Source organism: Mytilus trossulus, chromosome 1 (genome assembly GCF_036588685.1).
Source record: "Mytilus trossulus isolate FHL-02 chromosome 1, PNRI_Mtr1.1.1.hap1, whole genome shotgun sequence".
Lineage (NCBI taxonomy): Eukaryota > Metazoa > Mollusca > Bivalvia > Mytilida > Mytilidae > Mytilus > Mytilus trossulus.
The window spans coordinates 59,810,433-59,837,916 of NC_086373.1; the positions used below are offsets into that span (position 1 = coordinate 59,810,433).

General features: G+C 30.9%; 2 protein-coding genes and 1 long non-coding RNA gene across 3 annotated transcripts in view; all 3 read left to right on the forward strand.

Annotated features, from left to right (window-relative positions):
- LOC134680742 (uncharacterized) overlaps window positions 1–12,355 on the forward strand; it is a 44,751-nt gene extending 32,396 nt beyond the window's left edge. The window contains exons 18-33 of the mRNA XM_063539951.1: window positions 398–639; window positions 1,197–1,284; window positions 1,712–1,779; window positions 2,562–2,598; window positions 3,095–3,192; window positions 3,850–3,987; window positions 4,515–4,660; window positions 5,417–5,552; window positions 6,804–6,953; window positions 7,339–7,438; window positions 7,955–8,028; window positions 8,494–8,619; window positions 9,031–9,141; window positions 9,735–9,886; window positions 11,101–11,236; window positions 12,009–12,355. Of these exons, the coding sequence (XP_063396021.1) occupies window positions 398–639; window positions 1,197–1,284; window positions 1,712–1,779; window positions 2,562–2,598; window positions 3,095–3,192; window positions 3,850–3,987; window positions 4,515–4,660; window positions 5,417–5,552; window positions 6,804–6,953; window positions 7,339–7,438; window positions 7,955–8,028; window positions 8,494–8,619; window positions 9,031–9,141; window positions 9,735–9,886; window positions 11,101–11,236; window positions 12,009–12,080 (1,874 nt within the window). The 3' untranslated portion in view covers window positions 12,081–12,355. The remainder of the gene's footprint in view (window positions 1–397; window positions 640–1,196; window positions 1,285–1,711; window positions 1,780–2,561; window positions 2,599–3,094; window positions 3,193–3,849; window positions 3,988–4,514; window positions 4,661–5,416; window positions 5,553–6,803; window positions 6,954–7,338; window positions 7,439–7,954; window positions 8,029–8,493; window positions 8,620–9,030; window positions 9,142–9,734; window positions 9,887–11,100; window positions 11,237–12,008) is intronic.
- Window positions 12,356–17,355: 5,000 nt separating this feature from the next.
- LOC134680879 (uncharacterized) lies at window positions 17,356–19,807 on the forward strand. The gene is made up of 3 exons (XR_010100529.1): window positions 17,356–17,430; window positions 18,930–19,011; window positions 19,765–19,807. It is a non-coding gene; the product is annotated as an uncharacterized LOC134680879 (long non-coding RNA).
- Window positions 19,808–23,703: 3,896 nt separating this feature from the next.
- Window positions 23,704–26,920, forward strand: LOC134682593 (uncharacterized; the record flags this gene model as incomplete). The annotated part of the gene is made up of 4 exons (XM_063541784.1): window positions 23,704–23,761; window positions 24,809–25,023; window positions 25,580–25,658; window positions 26,823–26,920. Coding segments are annotated over exons 1-4 (450 nt in total), but the record flags the coding sequence as incomplete, so codon positions are not given.
- Window positions 26,921–27,484: the final 564 nt, after the last annotated feature.

Genomic DNA, 27,484 nt, shown 5'->3' on the forward strand with positions numbered 1-27,484 from the left:
TTTTAAATTTAACTATCTTCACCTTAAACCACAACAAGACTTATCGTTTACATTTAATAAACAATAATACTGTAGTGCGTTCAATGTGTAAATCAAATGTTAATCAAACCAATGGATGTGAAGTATACATCATATATAGCGCAGGAAATATACATGGTGTTCATACTGTTTGTGGTTTGTTTCTTTTATTTGCGTTGTATATTGTTATACTAAAATTTTATTATTCACGTTTAAAACGTGCCCGTTCCTGATATTAGAAACTGGTTGTAATTGATTTTAGGTTTCATACGAGACCTAAACATATGTATTGTTTAATTCAGACCAATGAAACCATTTCTATATGCACATTTGAGATAAACTGATAAATTTGAATTAATCACTTTTATTTAATATATAGATACAAGCAAGAAAACGAGTAATAACCATAACTACGCTAATATAGATAGTATAGCAAAGACAAAAGATGATACTCCTTCCCTGGCAGACAGCGAAGAAACTGAATCACAAATAGTCAAAATCGATGATGTGAACGTGTACGGTAATGTACTTAGCGTTTTGAAATACAAGATAATGATTGAAGATCTGAAGGTTGCTATACATGAAAAACAAAAAGACGAGGATTTCAAGAAAGAGTATGCAGTGAGTTTTGCACATTTTAAAACGTTTGATGAGACGGTTACATTTTTGTCTGCTAATCAAAACGTTATACGCTACAAGATTATGATTTGCGTTGGTTTTTTTTATTGTTTTGTTTAACTTATATTTTAGGAATGTAAAAGCTTGAATTTTTGACCATACTCTTCATGATGAATCTATTACTAAATTGAATATCGATGAAAATTGGAAAATAATAAAAATTTGACGTAATCATAATAAAACAAAACAAATCATTGATAACAGGATTCAAAAGATTTGTCATTAACTCTCGAATCAAAAAGTTAAAATTGACCTAATAAAATAAAAAAAGAGCATCGAGTATCCAATATTCCGAAAGATTTTTTCATATAAAACTAAGGTATCCTAAACCTTAAGCTTGGAAAGAAAGTATTTCGGAATAAATCCTAATTTTACAAACAGTTGAATTATTAATATGACCATATCATTGATAATTATTGTCAACAGAAAAGTGAAGTGCCTACTGCTGAGTGTTAAAAGCTGTAGTTTGATTAAACACAACTTTATTGTTTTATTTTTAGATTTTACAAAAAGGACTTCTTTATCCACACGTTGAAGGTTCAAAAGAAGAAAATAAAGTCAAAAACCGTTTTCTGTCTCTATGGCCATGTATGTAACACAGCAAATCTCCTAATTTTTACTTAGTTGTTGTTATATTTTATAATATAACATATGTATACTGTGCATTATACATGTTATATAACTGTTATGATACAGAAACTCAGTAAATGATAAGGATTTGAATTTGGAAGATTTTTTTATAGTTTAAACATGTACAGAGTTACATTCAATCATGCATTGTTTGTCATGCGTGTCTTATTAACCAAAACTATTCCTAATTGTATCTACTTTCAAACTTAAATATCAAATTGCACTCTGTAAGTAAAACTTTACATTTTTGAATCGACAAGACAAAGTTAAAATATGAATGTTTAACGTTTGATTTGTATTCTTAAGAAGTATTTAATTATACATTTTTTATATTTGTATCAATTTTTTATATTGACATCCTTAATAGCAAATATATTTGTTATAGATGATCATTCAAGAGTTGTTTTGAAGGGGGACACGGCGCATGAGTATATAAATGCTAGTTATATCGATGTAAGTTTTGACAAATGTTTTGTATTCTAATATTTTAATTGGCGAGTGTTGTCAACTTGAATCTAGAGTTTTAAAAGTGTAAGTCTTATTAACAATGTGTCTACAGTTTGAAATATTGTGAAAACGCAAATTCATTTCTAGATTTTTTTAGGATTGCTAATTCAATATCGACAATCCATAAACTTCTGTCAGCAAAAAAATAAGGCGAGCCCACTAGATCGAGATGATATTCGAACTGATGAACTCAGTATCAAATTAGGGAAACACAATTACTCTATTCATCGGCAATTTGTGTTAATTGTTTTGGGGGTATTTTTGGGGGTTTAATTTTTTTTTGTATTGAAGGTGGAGGGTTAATTTAACGAAAACGAAATAATAAGTGAAGATACTTGTAAATGTACAAGCAACACAACGTTAGATAGTTTGTCGGTTGTATAACTTTTGATTGAATTTCCCGTCTTGGTGCTGCACTGACATACATATGATGTTATTGCCGTGTATTTTCGAGTATCAAGTCATCTCCTTTGTCAGTAAGGCAGTTAGAAAAATTGTCGATAACATTCAATACCAGTCAGAAAACCAAACACTTCATTTAATGCTAGTTTGGGTTCGAACCAAATATTTCTACTGTACAAGTAATACCAATCGTATTGCTCGTGACCTAAAAGAAATTATTGCATGTTCACGAGTGATTAATTCTGAACGATTTTCAAATTTGTAATGTAAATATGACAAATAACACTAACTATTATTTTCAACTTCCTCTTCTTGTTCCATTTCAGAACTATGAAAAAGAAAAGGCATACATAGCAGCACAAGGTTTGTGTTATATTTTCTATGTTTGATGCATGTTTCAATATGAAATCAAAAGTCAGTTGCACTTACAGTGGGTTTTATCATTGAAATAGTATTCAACATTTGTATAGTTCTGTCCATGTGTACAAGAAACTCTAATGGTTGAGTAACATGTATCCAAGAATTTGTTTGTACCTGCACAAGAAATGTAGAGCAACTTATGAATTCACTTCATGGCATAATAACTTGCCGCTATAAACTGTAATCAAGATGTAAAGTGAGCTTTGTAAATTTGGTGTGTCCGCATGTTTGCTAATAATCTACCTTTATTGGAGACACACATACAACAATTTAAAAGCCAAGGATGTATTACACATATTGGCTTCTGCATGTTTTTTCTCATAGACAGGGCAAAAAAACCAGCGCTTACATTAGAACTAGTCTCTGAAAGTATTTTTGTCCTTATTGATACAATGAATTAACATACAAAAATTGATATTATGATTTTTCTAAAATAAAGGTCCGAAAAACGAGACACTGAGAGATTTCTGGCATATGATCTGGCAAGAAAAAGTTGGAAAAGTAGTGATGGTCACACAGTTAAAAGAAAATCAAAAGGTAACAAACTACCAAGTCATAATTTTTCTGCATGGTACATTTATCTTATCTTTTAGGCTCAAAAAAATGTGCAAAGATAATGGAATTTATTTCTGTGTAATTGATCATTAAATAATTGTGTAAAATCATTGCTGACTGGATACTCACAACTAGAACATGTAGAATACCTATTCGTTAACAAGATTTTTTAGTCATGTTTAACTTTTATAATTACGACGAAACAACTATATTATCGAACGTTAAAAGTGATACACTAATTGGACATAAAAATTGAGTTGAAAACAGAAAAAAAGACAAACCACAGTATACAAAACACAACACCGAAAACTAAAGGCTGATAAACACGAACCCAGGCGAAAAAAAGGTTGAACTTAGGTGTTGCGGAAAGATACTATATTTTTGCTCAACATATGGCACCTGTGATCTTGCTCATGCTTGTACAAACCCAGTGATAAAGGCTTATTCGGTTATTCATATTTGGAGGGAGAGAGGAATGGGTTGCGATTACTACAATAAATTCGTCCTCATTTGGGAAAAGCTGTTCCATATGACGGTCAACTGATTCAACTGCACCACTGAGAAAAGTGATATTCAAACTCTTGTATTGCCATGCTCTGAGCTTGTTTGTAAATTGATGTCTATTTCATTCGTTTTCAGACAAAATGTGCCCAATACTGGCCTAAATCAGTTACAAAACCTCTGGCAGTAAACAACTATATAGTAACCATGAAGGAGGAAAGAAAACATACAGTTTATGTGTACAGGTTATTAACAGTGTTGAACAAAAACGACACGGTAATTTAATTATCCATGAATATGACAATGCTATGACAAATGTGCATTACACTGTTTCTTAAATTACCCATTTGATTGGTGTATGGTTACTAAAAAGCTGCGTTGGATAGAAATCAACAATAATCAAACGCATGTCAGTAACCTATTATAATATTTCGGGTTTTAAGAATATATATGTAAAGTCTTAAACGGATTGATAAGTGATTAATTATAAGAGCATACAAAAAAGAGTGACAAATGAAAAGTTGTATTTAATAACTAAAGATTGATTATTTTGGTGACAAACCCAATCTGCAATTTTCTTTTAAGGGGGTTAATAAATTGCCTATTCCTCCTTAAAGTCTAATATTTCTTACTCAGTCTGTTTTGATTTTATTTTTTGTAATGCTTTGCTTTTTCTCTTTACTTTGGACACTTTTGCTTTTTAAATCTGGAAACCATGAACATGATTAAAGTGATGCTATAGTTAATATCAAAGTAAAAAATAATAATTGCAGCTCGGATGATATCAATATTTTCTATTATAGAATGAAAAGGAAAGAAAAATTCACCATTTTCATTTCACACAATGGCCTGACCATGGTGTTCCTGACAGCATTAAATTAGTCAGTTTTTACAGAAAAGTAAAGATTGAAAAACGTTACCAAAATGGTCCAATGGTTGTGCATTGTAGGTATGTTTAAGAAAGCAGATATTTTTTTTAAAATAAATAAGGCCGTTAGTTTTCTCGTTTGAATTGTTTTACATTGTCTTATCGGGGCATTTTATAGCTGACTATGCGGTATGGGCTTTGTTCATTGTTGAAGGCCGTACGGTGACCTATAGGTGTTAATTTCTGTGTCATTTTGGTCTCTTGCGGGCAGTTGTCTCATTGGAAATAATACCGCATCTTCTTTTTTATATTGTAATTTAAAATAAAAATTTCTTCATTAAATATCTTAGAAAATATATTTCAATTGCTGTCTCTCAATAAAGAAATTGTATTCACAACTAGAATATTTTTTACAATGCAATATCGAACAGTTTAGTCACAAATATACTGAACAGCGAGCAAAATTCAAATCGGTAAGTCCCTAATCAATTGTAAATAAAAAGCTCATACACATGAAACAAATAGATAACAACTGTTATATTCCTGACATGGTACAGACAAAGTAATTTTGAAAACATGTACGGAAGATACTAGAGGGGCATTCAAACTCATAGACCGAAAATAAACTGGCAACGCCATGACTAACAAAAAAAGACAAATAGACAAATAATAGTACACAAGACACCAAAAACTGCTTTCAAAACATTACTAACACAATGCATTTTCAATTCTTCCTGTGTAAAATTAAAAGGAAAAACGTCCTTTTTATGTTTTAATAAAATGATAATGATTTCTGCAGTTATACAAGTACATTGTAGTTGTTTCTCTATTCTATAGCGCTGGTGTTGGAAGAACTGGAACATTTATAGCTATTGATGCTTTGTATGAAAATGGCAATAACGTTGGTTACATAAATGTTATGGAATGTATCGAGATGATGAGGAAAGACAGAATGAATATGGTTCAAACATATGTAAGTATAATTGATGTAAAAAAAGTGATATTTGTACATGTTGTACTAAAGTTTGAGAGACAGACCTATAATTCCTTATTGCTACTCCTACATGCGCTATTGATTGTTTTTGTATCCTAACATGCAACACTTAAATCACTTGAATTATGAAGTTAGGAACGTTGATGCATTGGGCATAAGCATTCCACGTTTATGATTTAGGATAATACAATAGGCTCTGATCTCATTGGAACAAAATTTAATTGGCATGTATAACATTCGAAGCATTATTCCAGCCTTATTTAAAGTGTTGTTGAAAACAAATTAATTGTGTTTTTATTGATTTGTTTTGTCCGCACAGCGTTACAATTAAATGTAGTCAAAATAATCACATTAACAGTTGATAGAAAAATAGGATGTATTTAATAATTACAGAAACAATCAGAAATCAGTCACGCAGAAAAGTGCCTAAAAAACATTTCTGAGCCAAATCAAAAATAGGCAGAAACATATTCAGCCAAACGTGATCATAAATCAGGGCTATGGAAGACTCCATCAACTAAATTGGTTTAACCTACAAATGTAACGTTTTCTATGTTATCCAGCATTCTTTAAAGAAAATGTTTAATGTTCTTAATCTAATACCCTTTGATCCATTAGATCTACTCATATATAGCTGTCTCAGTATCAAAGGAAACAAAGCAATAACGTAAACTGGCAAGCAAGATTCACAAATAATAAAAATTTAGTATTGTGTCCGAAGAGCTATACGGTATTGATTTTTTTTAACCCCAAACGTAGCTGAAGATGCATGCAGTGTACATGATTTCTCGAAATGCGTATCTGGTACAATACCTGCATGTACCGTGCATGTGATTGCTACTATATCTAGAAAAACAGAATATTTTAAATTAATCAAATTATGAAACTTACATTAGTAGTAAGAAACGCGAATAATCGTTATGCTCTCATGCATAGTCATAAAGCAATCGTTCTTATATAGTTAGCTATGAGTGTAATTAGACTAATAATATGACTGTTTACATAAATAAAGGAATCATTGATAAGGACTCTATTTGAACTAGACTGTTTAAATTGTTGGTACAACCCGCGTTTGCAGAGACCAAAAAAATCGTTGTTAACAATTGTGCAATTATATGCGCTCACGAAAAAACAAATTGTTGATAATACGTTTGTAATATAAATGTAACTTCTTTTACAATTGATTCTTTGTAAATTGTTATGTTTAAATCTGCTCAATCAAAATTGCAGGAACAATACGAAGCGGTCTTTAAAGCCTTATTAGAACTGTTTACTGTACCAGAAACGGCTATTCCGAAGAATGATTTCTGTAAATACATCTCGGATCAAGAACATAAAACTGTACCACGAAATCAGAATATGTATAAAGTAGAATTCCAGGTATACTTTTTCATTTTGAATGGGTTGGATAACGTGTAGTGAATTAATTCAAAATTGGCTACCGCATTGGGATAAATTGAAACATACGGTGACAACGAATTATGTTCACCAACAATCACCTTTCTATATACATAAAGAACTGCATCACTTAAGAAACACTAATTGGAAAAATGTGCGTTTAGTGAAATGACATTAATGGTTTTAATGTTATCCTTTATTGAAACCATATCTTTTGCTTTAAATCTAAACCAAGCAGTTATTGTGTCCTCTTGAAACTACGACGTAATAATGGATGGGTATTGATTGCTTTTATGTAATGTCCTGTGCCAGAACTTTGGACCATATATCAATTCTTTCTTGTCATTGATTTGTTTGCTAATTTTAGAGATTAGAAACCCTACGACCTATATATCCTCAATCAGCATATACTGCTGCAACATCAAAAGAAAATATTCATAAAAATGCGGCAAAGAAAATATTTCCACGTAAGTAGTCATACGTTCTTTATTATTAGAATATTAGATTAAAATATTTAGACAAAATATAAAGTGAACTAATGTACACAAAGTTTATTTTATAATTGACAAAATCAGTTAACGCAAAAAGGGAACACGCGTTTACTTTCAAGTGCACGAACAACACACTTGACAAATGTTATATTTTTTATTTTCTAATCAATAAACTCATCATAGATACCAGGACTAAATTTAGAATACGCCAGACGCGCGTTTCGTCTACAAAAGACACATCAGTGACGCTCGAATCCAAAAAGTTTAAAAGGCCAATAAAGTACGAAGTTGAAGAGCATTAAGGACCAAAATTCCTAAAATTGTGTTAAATTTACCATATAGATTAGAAAGTAATTCAATTAGTGTCTTTGGCTTTATACACATCAAAATGTTGAATAAGAACCAACTAACTTGTATCTAAATCAAAAACATTTCAGCATAACTGTATTTTCGAAATCGAAATGTAATATTTATATTTTGTTTCGTTTTTAGATGACAAGTATAGACCGTATTTAATGTCATATGGTAAAACACGTAATGATTACATCAACGCAGTGATTGTTCCCGTAAGTTCTAATTTTGTCAAACTTTATATATATTTAAACTCAATGTCCAAGTTCTTAAATAAATAAAAGGCGGATTAGTACTATAATATGCAAACGTTTTGTCAACTCATGAACATATAAATATATATTCAAAGATTCAAACAAGTATTTGTCATGCACAAGGAAACCAGAACCATACAATCATTTAATTATAAAATTAATATTTAGTTTTTCTTATCTGTGCATATTTAAAGTAAAATACGGTATTTAAAACATTTTCGACATAAATAGGTAGGAAAACACGAGGTTTTTTTTCTTGTATCAATCCAACATAAGACTTCTTACATTTTTCACAAACAGTCTCTTACTGTCATTTTACAAAAACTGATATATTATTATTGTCCAAACTTATGGTTAATATGGAAAAATAAATTTCTCCGTTTTATAACATTTAATTGATAACTAATGTAACTGGTTTATTTACAGGGATACGAAGAGAATAGTAAGCTTTTAGTTACACAATGTCCTCTAGAGAAAACTGTTGTTGATTTCTGGACAATGGTTTATGATCATCAATCAAACATAGTTGTTTTATTAGACGAGTTAAACATGGTATGCTAATCTTACTTGACTACGGCATATAATCAGTCAGATGCAGTTTGATAATTCAAGGATACTTTTTCGAGTAGTATATTAAAAGTAAAGTAGGTTTTTCTGTCACATAAGTGTGTCAGGTCACATATCTCAACCGTCACTTGGACAATAACCAGAAAAAGAAAATATTCAATCAAACATTTTGAAAATAATAGATATGAAATCGTTGATTAACAATCACGTTTGAAAATAATATCGAAGATATTAAAAACCTTTTTTTCAATGTGTATACTACGCTATATCAAATCGACCACAGCCTGGTATCTTTCATGTGTTATATAACTTTTCATTTAATACATGAAAATATATTTTTTGTCTATGTATTGATAAAAAAAAGTGGTTAAAAATATTAAATTGTTTATCTGTTAGAACGCTCCTTTGTGGTTAGGACAACATGAAGTGCTGGAGTTTGACCAATTTTCTATTGTGCAAGAAAACGTATGCAATCCAGATGAGCTGCAGCTTACATTGAGACATGAGGTGAATATGTATTTACAAATTTTTATTTGAAGGTCCACAATTACATAAAACAAAAATGATAATGCGTAAAAACCGAAAAGAGTTTAAAACGTGATTGTTACAGTAGGCATTTTTTGCATTACACTTATCAGCTGTCGTACAATCAAACGTCATATATGTTTTTTAAACAATCCATGGGGTGACAAATGCGTACGGCTAATTGTTGCAGAGTAAGCAACAATAACTCTCCCTCTCTCTTGTCGGATCCACAAACTGTCATGAATGGGGAAAGATGGTACTAACTGCATAAGAGGGACCCCGCTAAAGTCATGATTTACCGATTCTCTGTATAATTACAAATAATAAATGTTTCCAACAAACGGGGGACCAACGAAAAATGTCTGTACCTAGTTATTAATATGACAATTGGTTTTTTTTTTGCACTCTTTTTGTTGATAACTAACGTTTGAATTTGTCTTTTTGTATGGACTTTATCTAATTGGTATTTCTGTTATACAAATATACTCATATGATAATTTGTTTTATTTGGACCTCAATTTGTTTTTATAAGACCTCGCTATTGTTCTTTAGCAATGCAATTATATTTTCTTCAGAATCAAGGTGAGAGGAAAATTACTGTTTTTACACCAAACGAATCAAATGGAACAAGTGATAATATGCTCCCTTTGAACATTATACTAGATCTTCTGAAAAATGTTAACGACTGCTGGGAAGAAATCAAAGGACCAATTACTGTTGTTTGCAGGTGCGTGGAAAAAGTTTTAGACATAGACTTTGTATATCGTTGTTTTTAAACTGTTGTATTTTTGATGACATTGAACGATAAATGTGTTTGATAAAAGTTAGATGTCTGATCGATTATATAAAACATATCACTTATGATATGCTGTAGGAAATATTTTCAGTTTTAATAGGGTCAATTATAGTCTTGAAGAGCTATTTTGATCTAGACAACAATTACACTGACTTACTCATGTTACTATGGCAATGTTACCACTTGTTATGTCTACGATATTAAAGTGTGTGATTAGGGACTTTCCGTTTTGAGTTTTCCTCGGAGTTAAGTATTATTGTGATTTTACTTTTTATGTTCAGCACATCGATTTATTTGTAGATGGTTTGGCTGTTGAGTAGAAAATAACTTTCGTATGTGTCTTACCTATTTTACTACATACAGATCAATTAAGTTGTCAAAAAGTATGGAAATAATACAGTTAACGTGTTTGCAGTGATGACTTAAAGGCTGCGTATGACATACAGATCTGTACTGGTTCAAATTTTAAGTCTGGAATTAATAATGTCTTTTTTATTAACCTATGACAACATATTTCTCTCTATTAGCTCACATTCATATAAAATACAAATAAGAAGATATATTATAAGTGCAAATGAGACAACTCTCAGACTAAGTCACAATGTGTAAATGTAAAAAAAATAATAAAGTTCTACACTGTGTCAATATAAATGCAAGATATAAGTGTTAAAAAATGACTTGTGTAAAGCATTTTTAACAGGAGAAAAAATTGTGTACACTAGAGACACGTTTTATCTATAAAACAAACTCATCACTGACACTCAAATAAAACACGGTAAAAGACAAACAAGTTCGTAGTTGTTAAATTCCAAAAGGTATTTTTTCAAGTACAGCTGTTATGGATATATATTCTCTTAAATCTGCAAGCGTTGATTAAACATATATTGCGGGAAAGCACTAAAGTATTTGAAAAACTTTTATGATTCAGTTTGACTCGTTCTATAATTATGAAATTTAAGTGCCACACAATGGAATATTGGTTGTTTTGTTAGAAATAAAAAGGACATTCATGCAAATAATTATATTGTTTTGATTTAATATAATAAACATCAGGTAGTTGAAGAAGTTGTTACAGTGTTTACATGTTCTTGTTACTCTAATCGTTTTTACGATAGTGACATTGAAACACCAACGTTATATTTCAGCGATGGCTGTAGTAAAAGTGGGATATTTGTTGCTCTACGACTGATCTTAGAAAAACTAGCTATAGATGATGAGATTGATTTGTTTCAAGTGGTTAGAACAATACAAGTTAGACGACCGGAATTTCTTATGAATTTTGTAAGTTTTCAATAGATTACTATTAAGTCAGCGTATCTTAAATGCGAAATATGTTTCGAAAGTACGTTAAGTATAATTACAAAATTTTAGTGCTGATTGTGTTGTTGCCTGAATGATGATGCATAGAAACATTTGCAGACTTCTCAAAACAAATCATATTTTCCAGAACAATGGTAGACAAAACTGATTACTAATATGACCGGGAACACAGTTATCGGCCTTTGAATTTCGTTGTCCACGAATTTAGTTCCTAGTCTTGACGGTGTGTTACTTTTTTGTATACACTTTTGAAATTTATTTCTTCATATTTTATGCATCAAATAGCAAGTAGAGGAATCTAATTACATTGCAGAAAATTGGGGTTATGAATTTTGAATTAAAGTAGTGATTTGGTCCAGCTTGAAAGTTTACACATTAGCTTTTTAGAAACTTCCAATGGATTTCAAGACCCCTATAAACATAATGTTGTCCATATTTTGACTAATAGCTAATGAAGTTTTCTATAGTGTGATATAATTTGTCCCAAAAGCAGAACAACACACAGTTAGGAATTATTGAAAAAGCGCATCAATTTTCATTTATCGTTCAAAAGAAATTCACTACGAGATAACTGGGTTCTCAGGCCAATACATACATATTAATTCGGTTATATTTGGTTAAACAAACTTTTTTTTTGTTCCTTTTAAGCCATTTTTTATATAACAAATCTTCAGCGTCCTGCATCAATCAAATGGGATTTCATTAATACCTGGTATATTATCTTTTTTCACAGGATCAGTATGAATATTGCTACAAGTGTATCAAGGACCATTTAGAAAACGAATCGCTGTATGCAAATGTATAGTGATGACAGACTCAGTGGTTTAGGCAATATAATCCACGTTGATACAGATATTTTTGCTTTTTGTTCATAGGATGTAAGACATAAATGGAAATGCAAATAGCAATGATAGTGATATTATTTTATTGGACTAATAAAACTGATCTTCATGAATAGGTCATACAACATGCAAAATATTTATCTATTTGTTTAGAACTAAGTTTTATATAAGAACATATTATAAATAGTAATAAATAGTGTTTATCAACGAAGATGAAGTTTAGCAGTATATCTTATTACTAAAAAAAATACCATTAAAACAAGAATTTTGTGTTATTTTATCATGAACACTGGTTTAAATGCTTATAAAACTATCAAAATATATATAGCATATATTTTATACTTTCTAAATGTAAATTTTGTTTTCAATTTAATCTGAATTTTATTTTCTATATATGTTATTTAGATATTGCTTTCTATGTGCTTAATCGTATGTTCAATTATGAAAATTGGATGCTTGTTCGCTCCAAATGTCAAAGTATTCATAGAGAAAGTGACTTTAGTGTGAACATTGCATTACATGCAAGCATGAAAAGTCCTTTCTTCAAAATATTAAAAATCAGGATGAATCTCTGAAATGAACCTAGTTGTAAACAGAAATTGACAGGCTTGTCATTCAGACATAAAAATGACCTGTGCGAAATATTAATGATTGACGAAGATAAGGATGGATGGCGGTCTGACGTTCAGTGGCCAAAAAATCCATAAACAGGTCGAGACTATGTAAATGTAAAAGTATTTAAGCCTTCTTTGTTTTAAACAGACTAAACTGCTGACTATGCGGTATGGTCTTTTTTCATTGTTGAAGGCCGTACGATGAACTATTGTTGATAATTTCTGTTTCATCTTGTCTCTTGTGGAGAGTTGTCGCATTGGCATTCATACCACATCTTCCTTTTTATAAATCAGATTGTTCATCTGCTGGCTTACAGTGTAACAAACACACGAAGACTTGTCACTTTACCCTTATATTATTATCTCTGATTTTGACAACTTATATTTGCTCTTCATCCGGAATACTTGACGTTTGGCAGTATTGCAGCATACACCTTCTTTCTTTTATTTTCATTTCGCCAAACCGGGAATTGAACATATTACCTCTTGCACCCTAACCGTTATAGAAAAAGGAAACCACAGTGGCCATATTTTTAATATTAATCAAAGGTTACGTTTGTTATTCTTTTTAGAATATATTTGTCATTTATTTATGAAAATAAAGTGTCTGATGTAAATTATGATAATACATCAAGAGATACATGTATTATATGGACACAGATTTCCTGTAATGATGACAGAAGTGTTTTGCAGGGGAGGGAAAACAAATTATCAAATATAGAAAAAAAACCAATGTCTAACAATAAATTTCTGATGAGGATTAAAATGCTTCATATTTTTTTTTTGCACTATACAATTTTTCAGAAACAGGAGATTTTGAAATGCACATTTAAGGAAGGAGGATTTGTATCAAAGTTATATTAATCTACTCAATATTATTATTATTAGTATTGATTGATTGTTAGTTGCCTTAAGCCGCATTAGCACAAAAAGGCTATATCGCGGCGAGGAATTTTTTTTCAAAATGATTATTATTTAAACCGTTGTTATTTTTATATTACTTTTACATTTTCTGTTTTATTTGTTTTCTATATTTCTATTTCATTTGACCTTAAAGTTGATGTGTTGTACAGTGTTGAAGTAAAATAAAATAAATCTTGTAAATAATGTATAACCTGTTCCTTATCATTGCATTGACCTTCATCTGATGTTTGTAGCAGAATATGATGCAACATGTTTTTGTATTAGAAAAGAGGGACGAAAGATACCAAAAGGATAGTCAAACTCATAATTCTAAAACAAACTGACAAAGCCATGGCTAAAAATGAAAAAGACAAAAAGACAAACAATACTACACATGACACAACATAGAAAACTAAAGAATAAGCAACACGAACCCCATACAAGTTGGACGGTTACACCAACAAGTTACCTATACAAGTTGGTGTAACCGTCGTTTCATTTTTCCAGTTCATTTGTCATGGTCATGCTGGTTCTTTTATTACTATAAGCAATATTTCAACGGTATTTGGTTTATACAATGCTTAAAAGGTGTGCATTTGTTTTAGGCAGTGTGCATCTGACCATGCTCTCACTTTCAAGGGTCAATGATCATCATATTCAATTATATAAGAAAAGTACATAAAGGGGCATACATTTTTAATTAATAAGTTTTCTTTTTTTTCAGTTTGATTTTCGTTTCCTGAAAAATCTATACATGATTTTTTTTTTAAATTTGATCTTATAGACTAAGTATCCCCAAACACAGATTGACATTCGTTCGGATACAAATCTTGAATTTCGTTGATTAATATTTTCCAAATTTGTTTAGTGATCTCTAGTTCCTCAATCTTAAGATTGGCAGTTTGAAAACCGTTGAACTTCGATCTAATTTGAGGGGTTTTGTCAAGTTTCCAACTGAAAGACATGCATCAGTGGTTATGTACGGACAATGAAGGTTCCGCCACCAATTTAGAAATTGGCCCCACGATATGACAAATAAGTTGCGATACATACTAACAACCAATCAACAGATATATGCAGGTGTTCAACCCATTGATATGCAATATTTATATGCATTGGTTCAAGTATTCAACTTGGTATTGGAAATTCAGCATTTTGGTTTAAATAGTTCCAATTGCCGTAAATTAATTTTTTTTACAAATTCTTTTTATTTAAAGTTCTAAAAGATAACCTTAACATCTATAGATTTACCTTAAGATTGTTTTAAAAATGTAATGTATTGTTTTCTTTATAATACATCTTTCTGACAATGAAGTCATATCTCAATATGCCCTCAAAGTTGAATATATTAAGTGAAATTAGAAAAATGGTCTTTACGGAATGATTGATAAATGCAATTTAACTTAAGTTTAACCTATCTCCCAATTTTGAAATTTTTTAATACATATCGCTGCTTCGCTAGTGCCAATTATCATGATTATTACAGTGTCCTATTGACATGATCGAGGTTTAAATAACTTAGAAAAAAACAAAAAAATATATATATATACATCTGGATAAATGTATCGTCTGGAGACATTTCTATAATAAGGTTCTGTTGTTCTTCATCGCGTAATGCATTCTCATTTATTGAGACATAAGGACAGATTCGTAAATGTTTTTAACAGTTTTTTATTCATCCAAGGATAAAGTTAATTCATATTGTTCCTAATTCTTTAGAGGTAAATAGAAAAACTGCATACATGTATCAAAAATTAATTTGTAACTAACAACTACCTGTTAGTGTGTGTATATAATTACTATTTTAAAGCTTCCTGTTTTCACACAACTGTAGATATTGAACAGGTAAGTTGTATTAGATTATGTTAACCGACAATTCTATATTTGTGATCTAAAACCATTGGAATTTTTTTGAGGCAGTCAATTATAATAAAAATAATGCATCCTCAGATGTAAAACTAGAATTTTTCGATCTTTTTGTCTTCATTCTATTTTGACATGAGGACAATGAAAACAATATAAAAATAGGGAAAGGAAAAGTAGGAGATACAAGTACACTATACTATTACAGGGTTGATGTTTTACACAATCAAGTCCCTCGTGTAGTCTTGTGCTTTTGAATTTTTTAAATGTTAGTAAAAGTTCAAATGACAAATAAAGACACTGTATTCTATTTCTTTGGTATGATAGACAATAAAAAAGATACTAAGACAACAATACTTACACACAACAGAGTAAAAACAAAGGGTAAGCTTTTAATACAGACTTAATATAGGAACATATTTCAAATGATAATCCAAAGCCCATAAAAACTGTAATGTGGAAGAACGTAAGTCAAATACAATTTTCACAAAACTAAGAATCAATATAACAGATTTTAAAAGTTGTCAAAAGTCATTAGACTAAGTCATAAAACTTATTTAGACAGTTTTTTCTGAGCCCGTTTTATGCTGAAATGAGATTGTTTTAGCTAAATTTATCTTTGTCCCGTCTTTAATAGATCTCGTTGTTTAATAAATCGATAAGAAAATATAGTCTCAATCTCAATGTTTCCTTAATGAAAAGAGATACTATTTTTAACGTGAACAATTTAACCTTTATATTATATTTTTTGTTCTTCCTTATTAATATGTATGATTTAGTATGTTGTTGGATACTTTTTCATGACGTAGGATTGACATCTAGTTTTGGAATTTTGTATTTGTTGATATAACTATTGTATAGATTTATAATAAGATTATTTTGCTGTTGCGTGTCTTTATATTAATAAATTATTACTTATTATATTTAGGAGAATACTTTTAGATTTGTCATAACTTGTGTTTGATTCTTTAAGTTACATGTATTAGCAAATACAAGATGTTTAAAGGAAAAATTGTTAACAATTTACTTCATGCATGAAGTTATTGTAAACAATCTTAAAACTACGTAGAAGGGTTAGCATATGGATAAAAGTCGTTCAACAGAATATGTTTCAAACTCAGGAACAAGTTGGTTAATATTAGAAATACCGTATAAAGATTAAGTCTTTTGTCATCGAATTTAAGGTAGCTTTAGACATATTGTAAGTTGAATTAAAAGGAATCAAGTGGCTTCAATTTACACTATACCGTTTGGAACTTCTGGTTATCAATACTTATCATCTTCATACTTAATTTGGACTATTTTTTTCTTATTTGATTCAAACGTGCGTCCCTGGTGAGTCTTTTGTACTCGAAACGCCAGTCGGGCATACCAAATTCTAATGTTTGATTCTTTAATGTGTTTATTAACATAGTGGGAAAATTTGTGTTACTTGTCATGAGAGATTTAAAATGTTACAGTTTCAAAATCTTGGTCGATTACATAGAATACTTGATACCAGCTTTATCAAAATACCGTATTCACAATCCCTTTTGAAAAAAAGGCTGACTACGTTTATTGCTTTGCTCAACGTAATCATTGTATACCATTCACCAACCTTTGATTATACTGTACTTACAAATTTGATCAGTAAAGCAAACTCGACTTAAAAGTTATCAATTGAATTTTTATGGTTAAAGACATTGATATGTTTTTTAGAGTATAGTATGACGTCCATATACATAGTACATTTTTGTTAAGGGGCCAGCTGAATCCCGCCAACGAGTGCGGGATTATTTCTCTGTGATAAATACCTATTAATAGGTTTTTTCTACTCTTTGTTCAGGTTTGATCACTACTTTTGTTGGTATTTTTATTTCAGAATACACAAGCGTCTGATTTTGTGTAATTAGGGGATACAATGTGTTGATTTTTTCAAAGATGAAAACAAATGGTAAATATTTTCAGAATACGTGGTATCGTTTATGCATTTAATTATTTCATTGGTGGAAATAATATGAAACTTGTATAAATTTCTGTACAAGAGCGTGTAAAAGGTGCAAATTAACCATTTATCCAGTTTTCGGATAAATAGTTGTAAACTTTTTGATATATTCAAATACTTATAGCTTCTTCAAAATATGTAATCTAAAACTAAAGATGTATGTCGCATTTTAGGATATTCGCTACTCTGTTTCAAAATAACGATTTTTTTAAAAGATTGTTATAAATAGATATTATATAAATTAAGGAACTAAAAAGCAGAAAAAATATATGGAAAAAAATTATAAAAAGAAAAGTATGTTTACTGATTCCCGTTTCGTGTACAATCCGGGATGGATCTAGCCATTTTTAAAAGGGGGTTCCAAATTCAGGAGACAGGGAGGTTTCCAGCCATATGTTCCCATTCAAATGCATTGATTGTTAAGAAATGGGTGGTTCCCATCCACCGCCCCCTCTGAACTCGCCCTCCCTGGATTGCCAAGTTAAAATCATCGTTTTGTTTAAGATCAATGTTTTTTAGAATAGAGACAAAAATGTAACTTTCTAGCAAAGGAGAATTAAAAGTTTTTTTTCAAAATAGATGCTTAAGATTAATTTTATTCGCTATTGGAATATTCTAATGTTTTTTTTTTAATATCTTGATAAAATTGTAGTGAACATTGTTAGGAATGTCTTATGTCCAGGCTATAAATTTAAGAAAGAATAAATTTTCTATTGTTATGAACAACATTGGATGAAAAAACAGGAGTTTCCACGTCATACCCTGTGGTCAAAATCCATTGTTATTTGTAACAACAGATCTATTCAATTGCCATGTGTTTCAGAAATAGAAATTATGAATTAAAGTAATATGGGATGTAATAATATTGCAGATTGGTGTATACATGAATGGCTAGTTTAGAATAAAATATTGTCAAACTTGAATTGATACTGATGTTCGTGATATGATCTATTTCCTTACACATAGTATGTCGTCATTTTCATGTGAATTATCATTGGCCCTGTGTTAATTGCATAATGATTTGATTTAGTGGTTGGGTATATCAAGGTATTGTTCATGTATCCATAATCATAATGCATTTGTTGTAAATTCAATAAAATTGTTTACAAAATATTACAGATGTGTTAACATGTAATTAAAATTTTAAATTACTGTCAATATTTTGGTTAGTAGTTTAAAATTTTCAGTTTTTACAGGACCGTAATACAGTGTTTTGATATGATATTATTGTTTCCTTGTCTATTGTACATTTTTTTTTAATTATTTCTAACTGCAGCAAGATAAACAGCTCACGAAAACAATTATAATCGGTACACATGTACTACAAGTGATTAATTATAATTACACTAGGTACATTGTAGTACATTATGTATTAATTCCCCGAAAATAAATTTAAAAGAGAAATGGTAATGCGAATGATATTCCTTTTTTTTTTAAATTTATTTCAGTTTCGAATGCCGAATTGTAAAAACACTGAAATGTTATTGGTGATAATAATTCAGACAATTGTTCAGTTGACCGTAGCCCAACGTAAGTTATTCTGAATGTATGTTGTATAAATGTCAATCATATATTTTTTGTATTGTGCTATAACACGTAATAATCCTGGATTTTTAGTACACGACCTATAAATAGCTTATAGTTCATGTGTTCCAATTTTAAGATATTCATGTTCTTTTATACGATGAACCCTAAGCTTCTTACATTTCTTACGTACATTTTTTAATCATATATTGTGAATTAACTTTTTGTAATGCTTTCAAAATAATAAATATATCATTGTATGTTATTGTTCCTTGCCTTTCAAAATTCGATTTTGGACGTTCATAATGACAGTAAACCCCCCAAAAAATCTTCAATGCGACGACATTTATAAAGTTTACTTTTCCTTTATAGTTCTGATTCGAAAACTAACAATTACTTTACCCTAAACAACAAAAGAATATTGCTTTTTATCCAAGTATTTTTTGCTGACTATAAAATAAATTTCTGCACAGAAATCGCGTATGTGTTTAATTATACACATATGAAATTCGTTACTCATAAATCTTCAAAATTTAATGAGGAAATAAATGAGGAAAATTATTAGTAAAAACTTCCTTACCAAATATAAATGATAAGTCTTTATTTTTTTAACGATCGTTACTGTAGTCTTTGTCTGGCTTACACTTATACAAACACATTCTTTTACGTTAACATTTAACTTGATTCGTCTATTGACAATACCTGTGCTTTGCAGACATGTGACATGTTTTCTTTTTGTTTTTGCTTCGAATTTTACAGATAACCTTACACCAAACGGTATGGCTTCGCAAAGTTCTAATTACTCGAAACCTCATGGGAACGCAGAATATGCCGTATACCCACCTGCTTCAAACAAATTTACAAATCGTACGTGTTCCACCACAGTTGTTATGCAGACCAATAGGCAAGCTTGGTGGATGTTTCAGTTTGCATTTGGGCTTGCAAATATAAAAGAAATAACAATTTACTACAGGGAAGGCTGTACGTACATATATATAAATATCCTTACGTGTTTCACAGAAAAATATTAATCTTTGATGTATGTAAAATGCAATTCCCGATTGTGATATATTGATCGTGGGTTGCAGTGATGATTATCTCATTAAGATATACATAACTTATCCAAGTACACTTTACACACATACTGCTTTTTTTTGCAATACCTTAGTATATTTGAAACAGCGGAATTCAATGCCATAGGAAAGTTACGCCCCAAAACGCTTACATAATACTGTAGCAGTGACTCATTCGTAAGTATAGCTCAACATGCAGACTTCTTATACATTCGGGTATTTCACATCCAATTTTTTATGGAAAGATTCTTTATAAAGCACAAAGGTGTCAGTATTCACCTCAGAAACTAACAAAACCTTTGAATAGACTTATTAAGAAAGGATATAGTAACAATAATGTTGTCAGGTCATTAAAGATTGCATATTTTTGCGTTAATATTGATTCACTTATAGGGTCTTTGCATCGGAACTAAGCACATTTATAAAAAAAAACAGTTGTTGACATGACACGGGTTATGTTCTTCTCATATATGTTATGATGGAATGATACTAAACCCCTAACGGGAAGGATTGTGCCTGATGTTCATATGATGAAATCGTAATCTTTCAGTCAGTTTAATTGAAGTCTGGAGCTTGCATGTCAGTTAACTGCTATTAGTCTGTTGTTATTTATGTATAATTGTCATTTAGTAAAATTTTCTTTGGTTACATCTTTTGACATCAGACTCGGACTGCTCTTGAATTGAATTTTAAATGTACGTATTGTTATGCGTTTACTTTTCTACATTGGCTAGAGGTATAGGGGGAGGGTTGAGATCTCACAAACATGTTTAACCCCGCCGCATTTTTGCACCTGTCCCAAGACAGGAGCCTCTGGCCTTTGTTAGTCTTGTATTATTTCAAGTTTAGTTTCTTGTGTACAATTTGGAAATTAGTATGGCGTTCATTATCACTGAACTAGTATATATTTGTTTAGGGGCCAGCTGAAGGTTGCCTCCGGGTGCGGGAATCTCTCGCTACATTGAAGACCTGCTGGGGACCTTCTGTTATTGTTTTTTTTTCTATGGTCGGGTTGTTGTCTCTTTGACACATTCCCAATTTCCATTCTCAATTCTATTTAGAGATATTAATCTATTATCAGAGATATCTGCTAATCAATTCCTACCTGTTGGTATAAATTATAAGTCAATTACACTATAGTGCTAACGCATCATGTTAACATCACAATCTTTCCCGTTTTAATTTTTTAAGATCAAGATAAGCAAGATTAATCTCCAATGAATGGAAGTAATAAAGTAATTTGAACATCAACTAAACTAAACAACCACAAGCTTTACTGTCTATGGATTAAATGTTCAATTATCATATCCTAAATCTTCAGTGTTATCACTAGATTAATTTAAACACAAATATTTACAGTAAATAAATTTCCAATTAGTCTCTCTGGCGATTTTCTGTCTCTTTCTAAGCGGCGTGTTTTGATAGTGGCATTACCTTTTTCAACGGTTGTAATGTCGGTTATTTTAGTTAGTTCGAATTCATTGTAATTTTTAGAGTTTTCGGTATCACGTATTGAACTACATGCTGATACTATATTTGATTCAGTGTTAATATCAGATTTTGTATTTTTAAGATTGTTTGGTAGTCTTTATTTTCCTTCGGTAGAGATTCACGAAACTGATCAATATGCATCTCTATACTTTGACTTGCTAAAATACTAGTCCCAGTTTATGGACGATAACTCCTTGTTTCTACTGCGATTAAATTTATAATCTCTAACTAACACAGATTCTCCTTTTGCGATTTTCTCGTTTCTCTATTTCTGTATCTGACGTGGTTCAATGTCACAAATTCGCTCGATGTGAAGTAAGGTCTATTGTCCGACACAACATCCGTTTGGCTAGCCACAAAACAGGTTCAACACACCATTTTCTCTTAAAATGTCCTGTATCAAGTCTTGAATATTGCAATAGTTTATTTCTGTGTGTGTTGCATGGTCTTTTGTTTTTTATTGCACTTCAGTGTTTCGGTCGTTTCATTGTTGTCCTTTTATAGATGGTGTGTTTTCCTAGGTTTCAGTTTGTAAGCCGGATGTGTTTTCTCTCAACCGATTTATGAATTTTGAACAGCGATATACTTCTGTTGCCTTTATCTTTTATTTTACTGTATTTTCTTTTTATAAAGCCGTTTGTATTGTTTCCTGTTTATACACCGATATCTTGGTCTCATTTGTCCCATCCCTATCTCCTTTGATACTAAAATTGGCAATACAGAATTCGGTGTTGGCGGTGGAGTGTTTTAAAATTATCAGAATTTTGAACTCAAACAGCTGAAAAACATACATAGACCTAATCTTATGGTTATACTGCTGACAAAAATACAGTTCAAAGCAAACTAACAAAAGTACTGAACTCAACAGAAAATTCAAAGTGGAGTCATGTATTGAATGACACAATCAAAATAATAAATACATTGATGTGTATGTGTAATTAGTATTAGTTTAATTCAATAGTTGTAATTAGTCGCCAAAATTTCACATCAAACGAATAGGTAACGACTATTAAATTCCTGACTTGGTACATTATGGTACATTGTATGCATGGTCATTTTTATAAATTTACTGTTTGCAAGAATATATTTTATTCGAAATACTATGGATTATCTTATCCAAGGCATAGATTACCTCAGTCGTATTTGAAACAACTTTTTTGAATTTTGTGTCCCCAATGCTCTTCAACTTTATACTTGTTTGGTTCACTAACTTCTTGATCTGAGCGTCACTGATGAGTCTTATGAGAGAATTTAAGGTTTTTGACGTACTTAAACGTAATAAACCTGAACATTTCAAAAAAAGTTTATTGTTATCTCCCGTTGACCATTTAACTTGTAAATTAAACAAAAATCGTATATTTTGACGTACGTTATACACCTTAACTTGATTGTTGTAAAATTGTGTTTGTCTCCCGTCTCCATTTAGTTCAAATCTATTCAAAATAGCGTATACCACGGGCGAGAGTTTACTCTTTTTACATATCCTTAACATACAAAAAGACAAACTTTGTTAGCAGGGGACACAGGTATATTTAAATGATATACAGTTTAAAATGTTTCTGCCTTTGGATTTTGTATATACTCTTCCAAAATGTGTTTCACCAGAAATTCGAGGCTCCTGCCTGTTTATTTCAAACTTGATCTCGGCCCCTCCCAAATAGATGATATGATTGTAGAAAGAAGAACCGTATGGTTAATTTGTCATTAAGTCATCGATCATTTAATTTTTAGGGGGCGGCAGTAATTTTGATGCGGAAATTTTGTTTTGAAAATTATCTAATGGGCAAACTTTAGGCCTTTTTCAACTCAAGGTGCTGGTCAACTGTGAAATCAATTTCATGCAGTCAAAATAAGGGCCAGAAATGTTTCTTTTAAATTCACAGCCTGGTACCTTTGATAACTATGGGTGCAGACATTTTCTTATGCAGACAATGGTTTTAAATCCTGATTTTATAGCAAGCTAAACTCCAATTATGATAGGTTAAGGAGGGCATCCTTTCTCCGGTTCAATATTTCTCTTAAACCTTTTGTTTCAATTTTAATGGTTCGGACCTTAACATTTTTAAAGTTATCTATTATTGATTTATTTTATCTTAAATCTGTCAATTATCTCCCTAATACTTGTTCTATTAAGATGGATTCTTTAACTCGGACTCTGGCCGCTATTTTGATAACAGTGCATGCATTTACTGGTTTGTCTTATCGAATCATGTATTGGCATAGAAACTTAACCAATATATATTGGCTTTTATTATGAGAACCCTTATTTCAATAAGAATTCGTGCACTTCTAAACTGGCACTACCTTGTTCTTAAATAAAACAAATTGAACTAAAATCTTACCCATCGTTTTGGTGAATTTCACCGTTACCCATATGCAATGTACGTCGTGATACTTACAAATGTTGATGGTTTTAAAAGGAACAGACTTGACAATGATTAAGTTGCAACATTGACACAAAGAGAAGTAATCTAGTACATATCAACGTTTTGCGGTCAAGTAGAATTACAAGTGTTGAATTGTTTAATTCTTCACTCACTGAGTGTTTGTTTACATCTTCCCAACTTATAAAAAAAGGAACCTGGTATCATCATGATCATACATGGTTTTTGTTAGGGTTACAAGTTAATACAATTAACATACATACGTCAATTGTATGGTTTAAACAGCGTGTTTAGAGGTCACATTAAATTTCATTATGAAATATAGGTCCACTTTTTGATGCGTTTCATAAATATTTGTATATTTTAAAATAGGCTTTGAACCCACAAATATAAAGTAAGGTATTAATTGACATACCATTCACTATTGTGTTAACCATTGTCTATGAGTATGAAAATAACAAACATAAGACGGCATAACATGAAGTGAATTGCACCATATTCCGACTAACGCTTCTACAAGGTAGACAAATAAGATACCAAGGGAACAATAGAATTAAGATAAAAACAAACAAGACCAAAGGAAAAAGGGAAAAATGAAGAAAAGATAAAGGTTCATAACACATGGATAAAAAAACTGTTGCTTTTAAATCAAAACCCAAACCAAAAATCACCGTGTTGCTTCAGTACCTAATGCATTTTTATTTCTGTAGAGTTTGCATGTTTACTATTTCATTTTGAAACCATCAATAGTGAGTAAGTTATTTTTGAATCATACTGGAAAAATTAACTGTTTTTACCCAAAATGTTCTTACATGTTAACAACAAACATTGAATCAAATGTAATTTGTATTACAGTTGCTAAACGTATGAATGGATTTCAGTTATATGTGACCAATACATCAAACATTCCGCCTGATGGTTATCTTTGTTATGCAGATGGAGATCCTGGATTTCCAAACATCACTCAGACAATACCTTGTAGTCAACTAGGGAAATATGTCATTTATTACGATGAATTGGGATCAGATGAAGGCAGTTCGATCCCAGGACCAATTGTTGAATTGTGTTACGTTAGCATCAATGGGAAGTTTAATATCATTGTGTATCAACAACAAACGTTCTTCTGCATCATAGCAGAATTGTTTCTTTTCCTTTCTTTTAAAACCTATTGCAAGCAAATTTAGATAACATTAAAATGATTCTGAAAAGAAAAGGCAATCAAAAAAGAACAAGTCACATTAAACAGGCATTCATTAAGATGAACGCATATTTGAGAGACCAAATTCATAAATGATGTTGAAAAATCAAGACAAAGATGTATCTTTTATAATAAAAACGCGATCAAGAAAACGAAAAGCTAAATGCGTAGTTGGTCTCCAAAGATCTTTTTTTTAAATGATAGATTGTCGTACTTGTAATCAAATGCATGCTATTTCTCTATATTATATCCACTGTTTTCTACATTAGGAAATGCCTGTACCAAGTTGATAATACGTACGAGATTATTTTTTCACATAATTTTATGTTTTTGAGCATTTGGTTTCCATTTTCATAAAGGACTTTCCGTTTTGAATTTACCTGACGGTTTGGTGTTTTTATCATTATACTATTTTCATACGTACACAGAACGAGACAAAAGGTGCTGTTCATTCCCTAGACTGTATAGCACTTGAGATGACTGACGGTTTCTGGGGAATTTTGGGAGGTTTGTCCTTACATAGTTTGTCTTGTCTGTTGTTTGTCTTTTCGTTGTTTTTCATCTGTTCATGCTGTTTTCCGTTTTATACGACTGATGAAGCTTAATTGTTCGCCTCTGTCTTATTCTTATTTGAACTTTGGTAATACTACATTGTCCTGTTTTGTAAAAATATTTTTTGGGAAGATGGGATAGACAGTAAGATCGTGATTATAAAAGTATATAACTTTTAATACTTCTTTTGAATGGTGAAGGTGCCTCATTCTGAAAATCAAAATATATAAATAATTACTAAATATTATGCTTTGTTTCATAAAAAGAAATGACAAACGTAGATGCATGTATCTTCAAGTTGTCTTAGAGAGGGATACATTCTACATTTTGAAGAATCACCCTTATTCATCCAAAATGTTCTTAGAAACTAATATTATCAAGATGCTGGATTTCTTGATTGACAACATATGTCTTGCGTTTGTAGGACGTGTTTTTCAACAGATTGTCGGGATTCCAATGAGAACCAAATTTCCCCTTTTTTGCCGATTTTTTATTTTTTTATTAATATTATAATATCCCAAGGCTAGTATTTCCTATCATGATTTCCTTAATAGAGGTTGCTGCTCACTATGAAGCTATTAAACCAACAGTTCCAAATTGTGAAGTTAAAGTCATCCCTTCGTCAATTTTACGGACGTAATCGAGAGTTGATTGACTGTTCTGGAATAACCGTTTAAAAGATCATGTCTGATATGTTCCTCGTGTCGTAACTACAATCCCCTTCTCTTTTGACGAATGTGACCCACCGACTATTCACCAGATTTGTAATAACATATGCAACACGACGGGTGCCACACGTAGAGCAGATCTGCTTACCCTTCCGGAACACCAGAGATCACTCTCAGGTTTTTTTTGTGGGGCTCCCATTGCTTCGTCTTTAGTTTTCTATATTATGTCTAGAGTTCTATTATTTGTCTGTTTGTCTTTTGTCTGTTTTAGCCATGGCGTTGTCAGTTTGTTGTCGATCTATGATTTTGACTGAACCGCTGGTATCGTTCGCCTCTCCTTATAAATTTATTATCATAAATTAATCATCATAAAAATATTTGAAATGTGAAGTATGCTAATTGTATAGATATCATTTTGTAATATAAATTGTATGAATTCAATTGATTTCAGGTTGTCCAAAGGGTTATTGGGGAAGCGACTGCCACAAATATTGTCCTAAAAATTGTGTAGAGCAACATTGCTACCTTGAAAATGGTTCTTGCGTCTTGGGGTGTAATGCCGAAAACTGTTTGGGTTATAATTGCAATAAAGAGACATCAATTTGTACCGTGGGTTGTAAGTACAGACAGACTGGACTCTACTGTAACACGTGTAAGTATTGGAGGATCAAGCACAAAACAGATTTTACATCGATTATGAATAACCGATTGATTTTGGTTGAAAGACGGCCTTGACCATTACCGTCAATGACTATTGATAAACAATGATTTTTTAATATAAAATCGTGAAATAGAATCTTAAATTTGATATAGGGTAGAAAATTTAGCAGTTGACAATAAAATTTATAAAAAACATTGTTTTGATTAATTTTATTGTTTGTGTACAGGATTATTTTATGTGTTTGAACATTAAAATCAAATTTGGATCGTATTACTTAACAATACACACGCCAACATATCAAATTCTTATTAATCAGTTAATATGCGTAGGTCTTTTATCAATCAAAAGAAAACAACAACAAATCAGTAACCAAAACTATTCCAATATCCTGGTTTTCTTAATCTTTGTGATCATAGAGTCGAATAGTTATTTTAGGGTTGCAAACTGAAGTT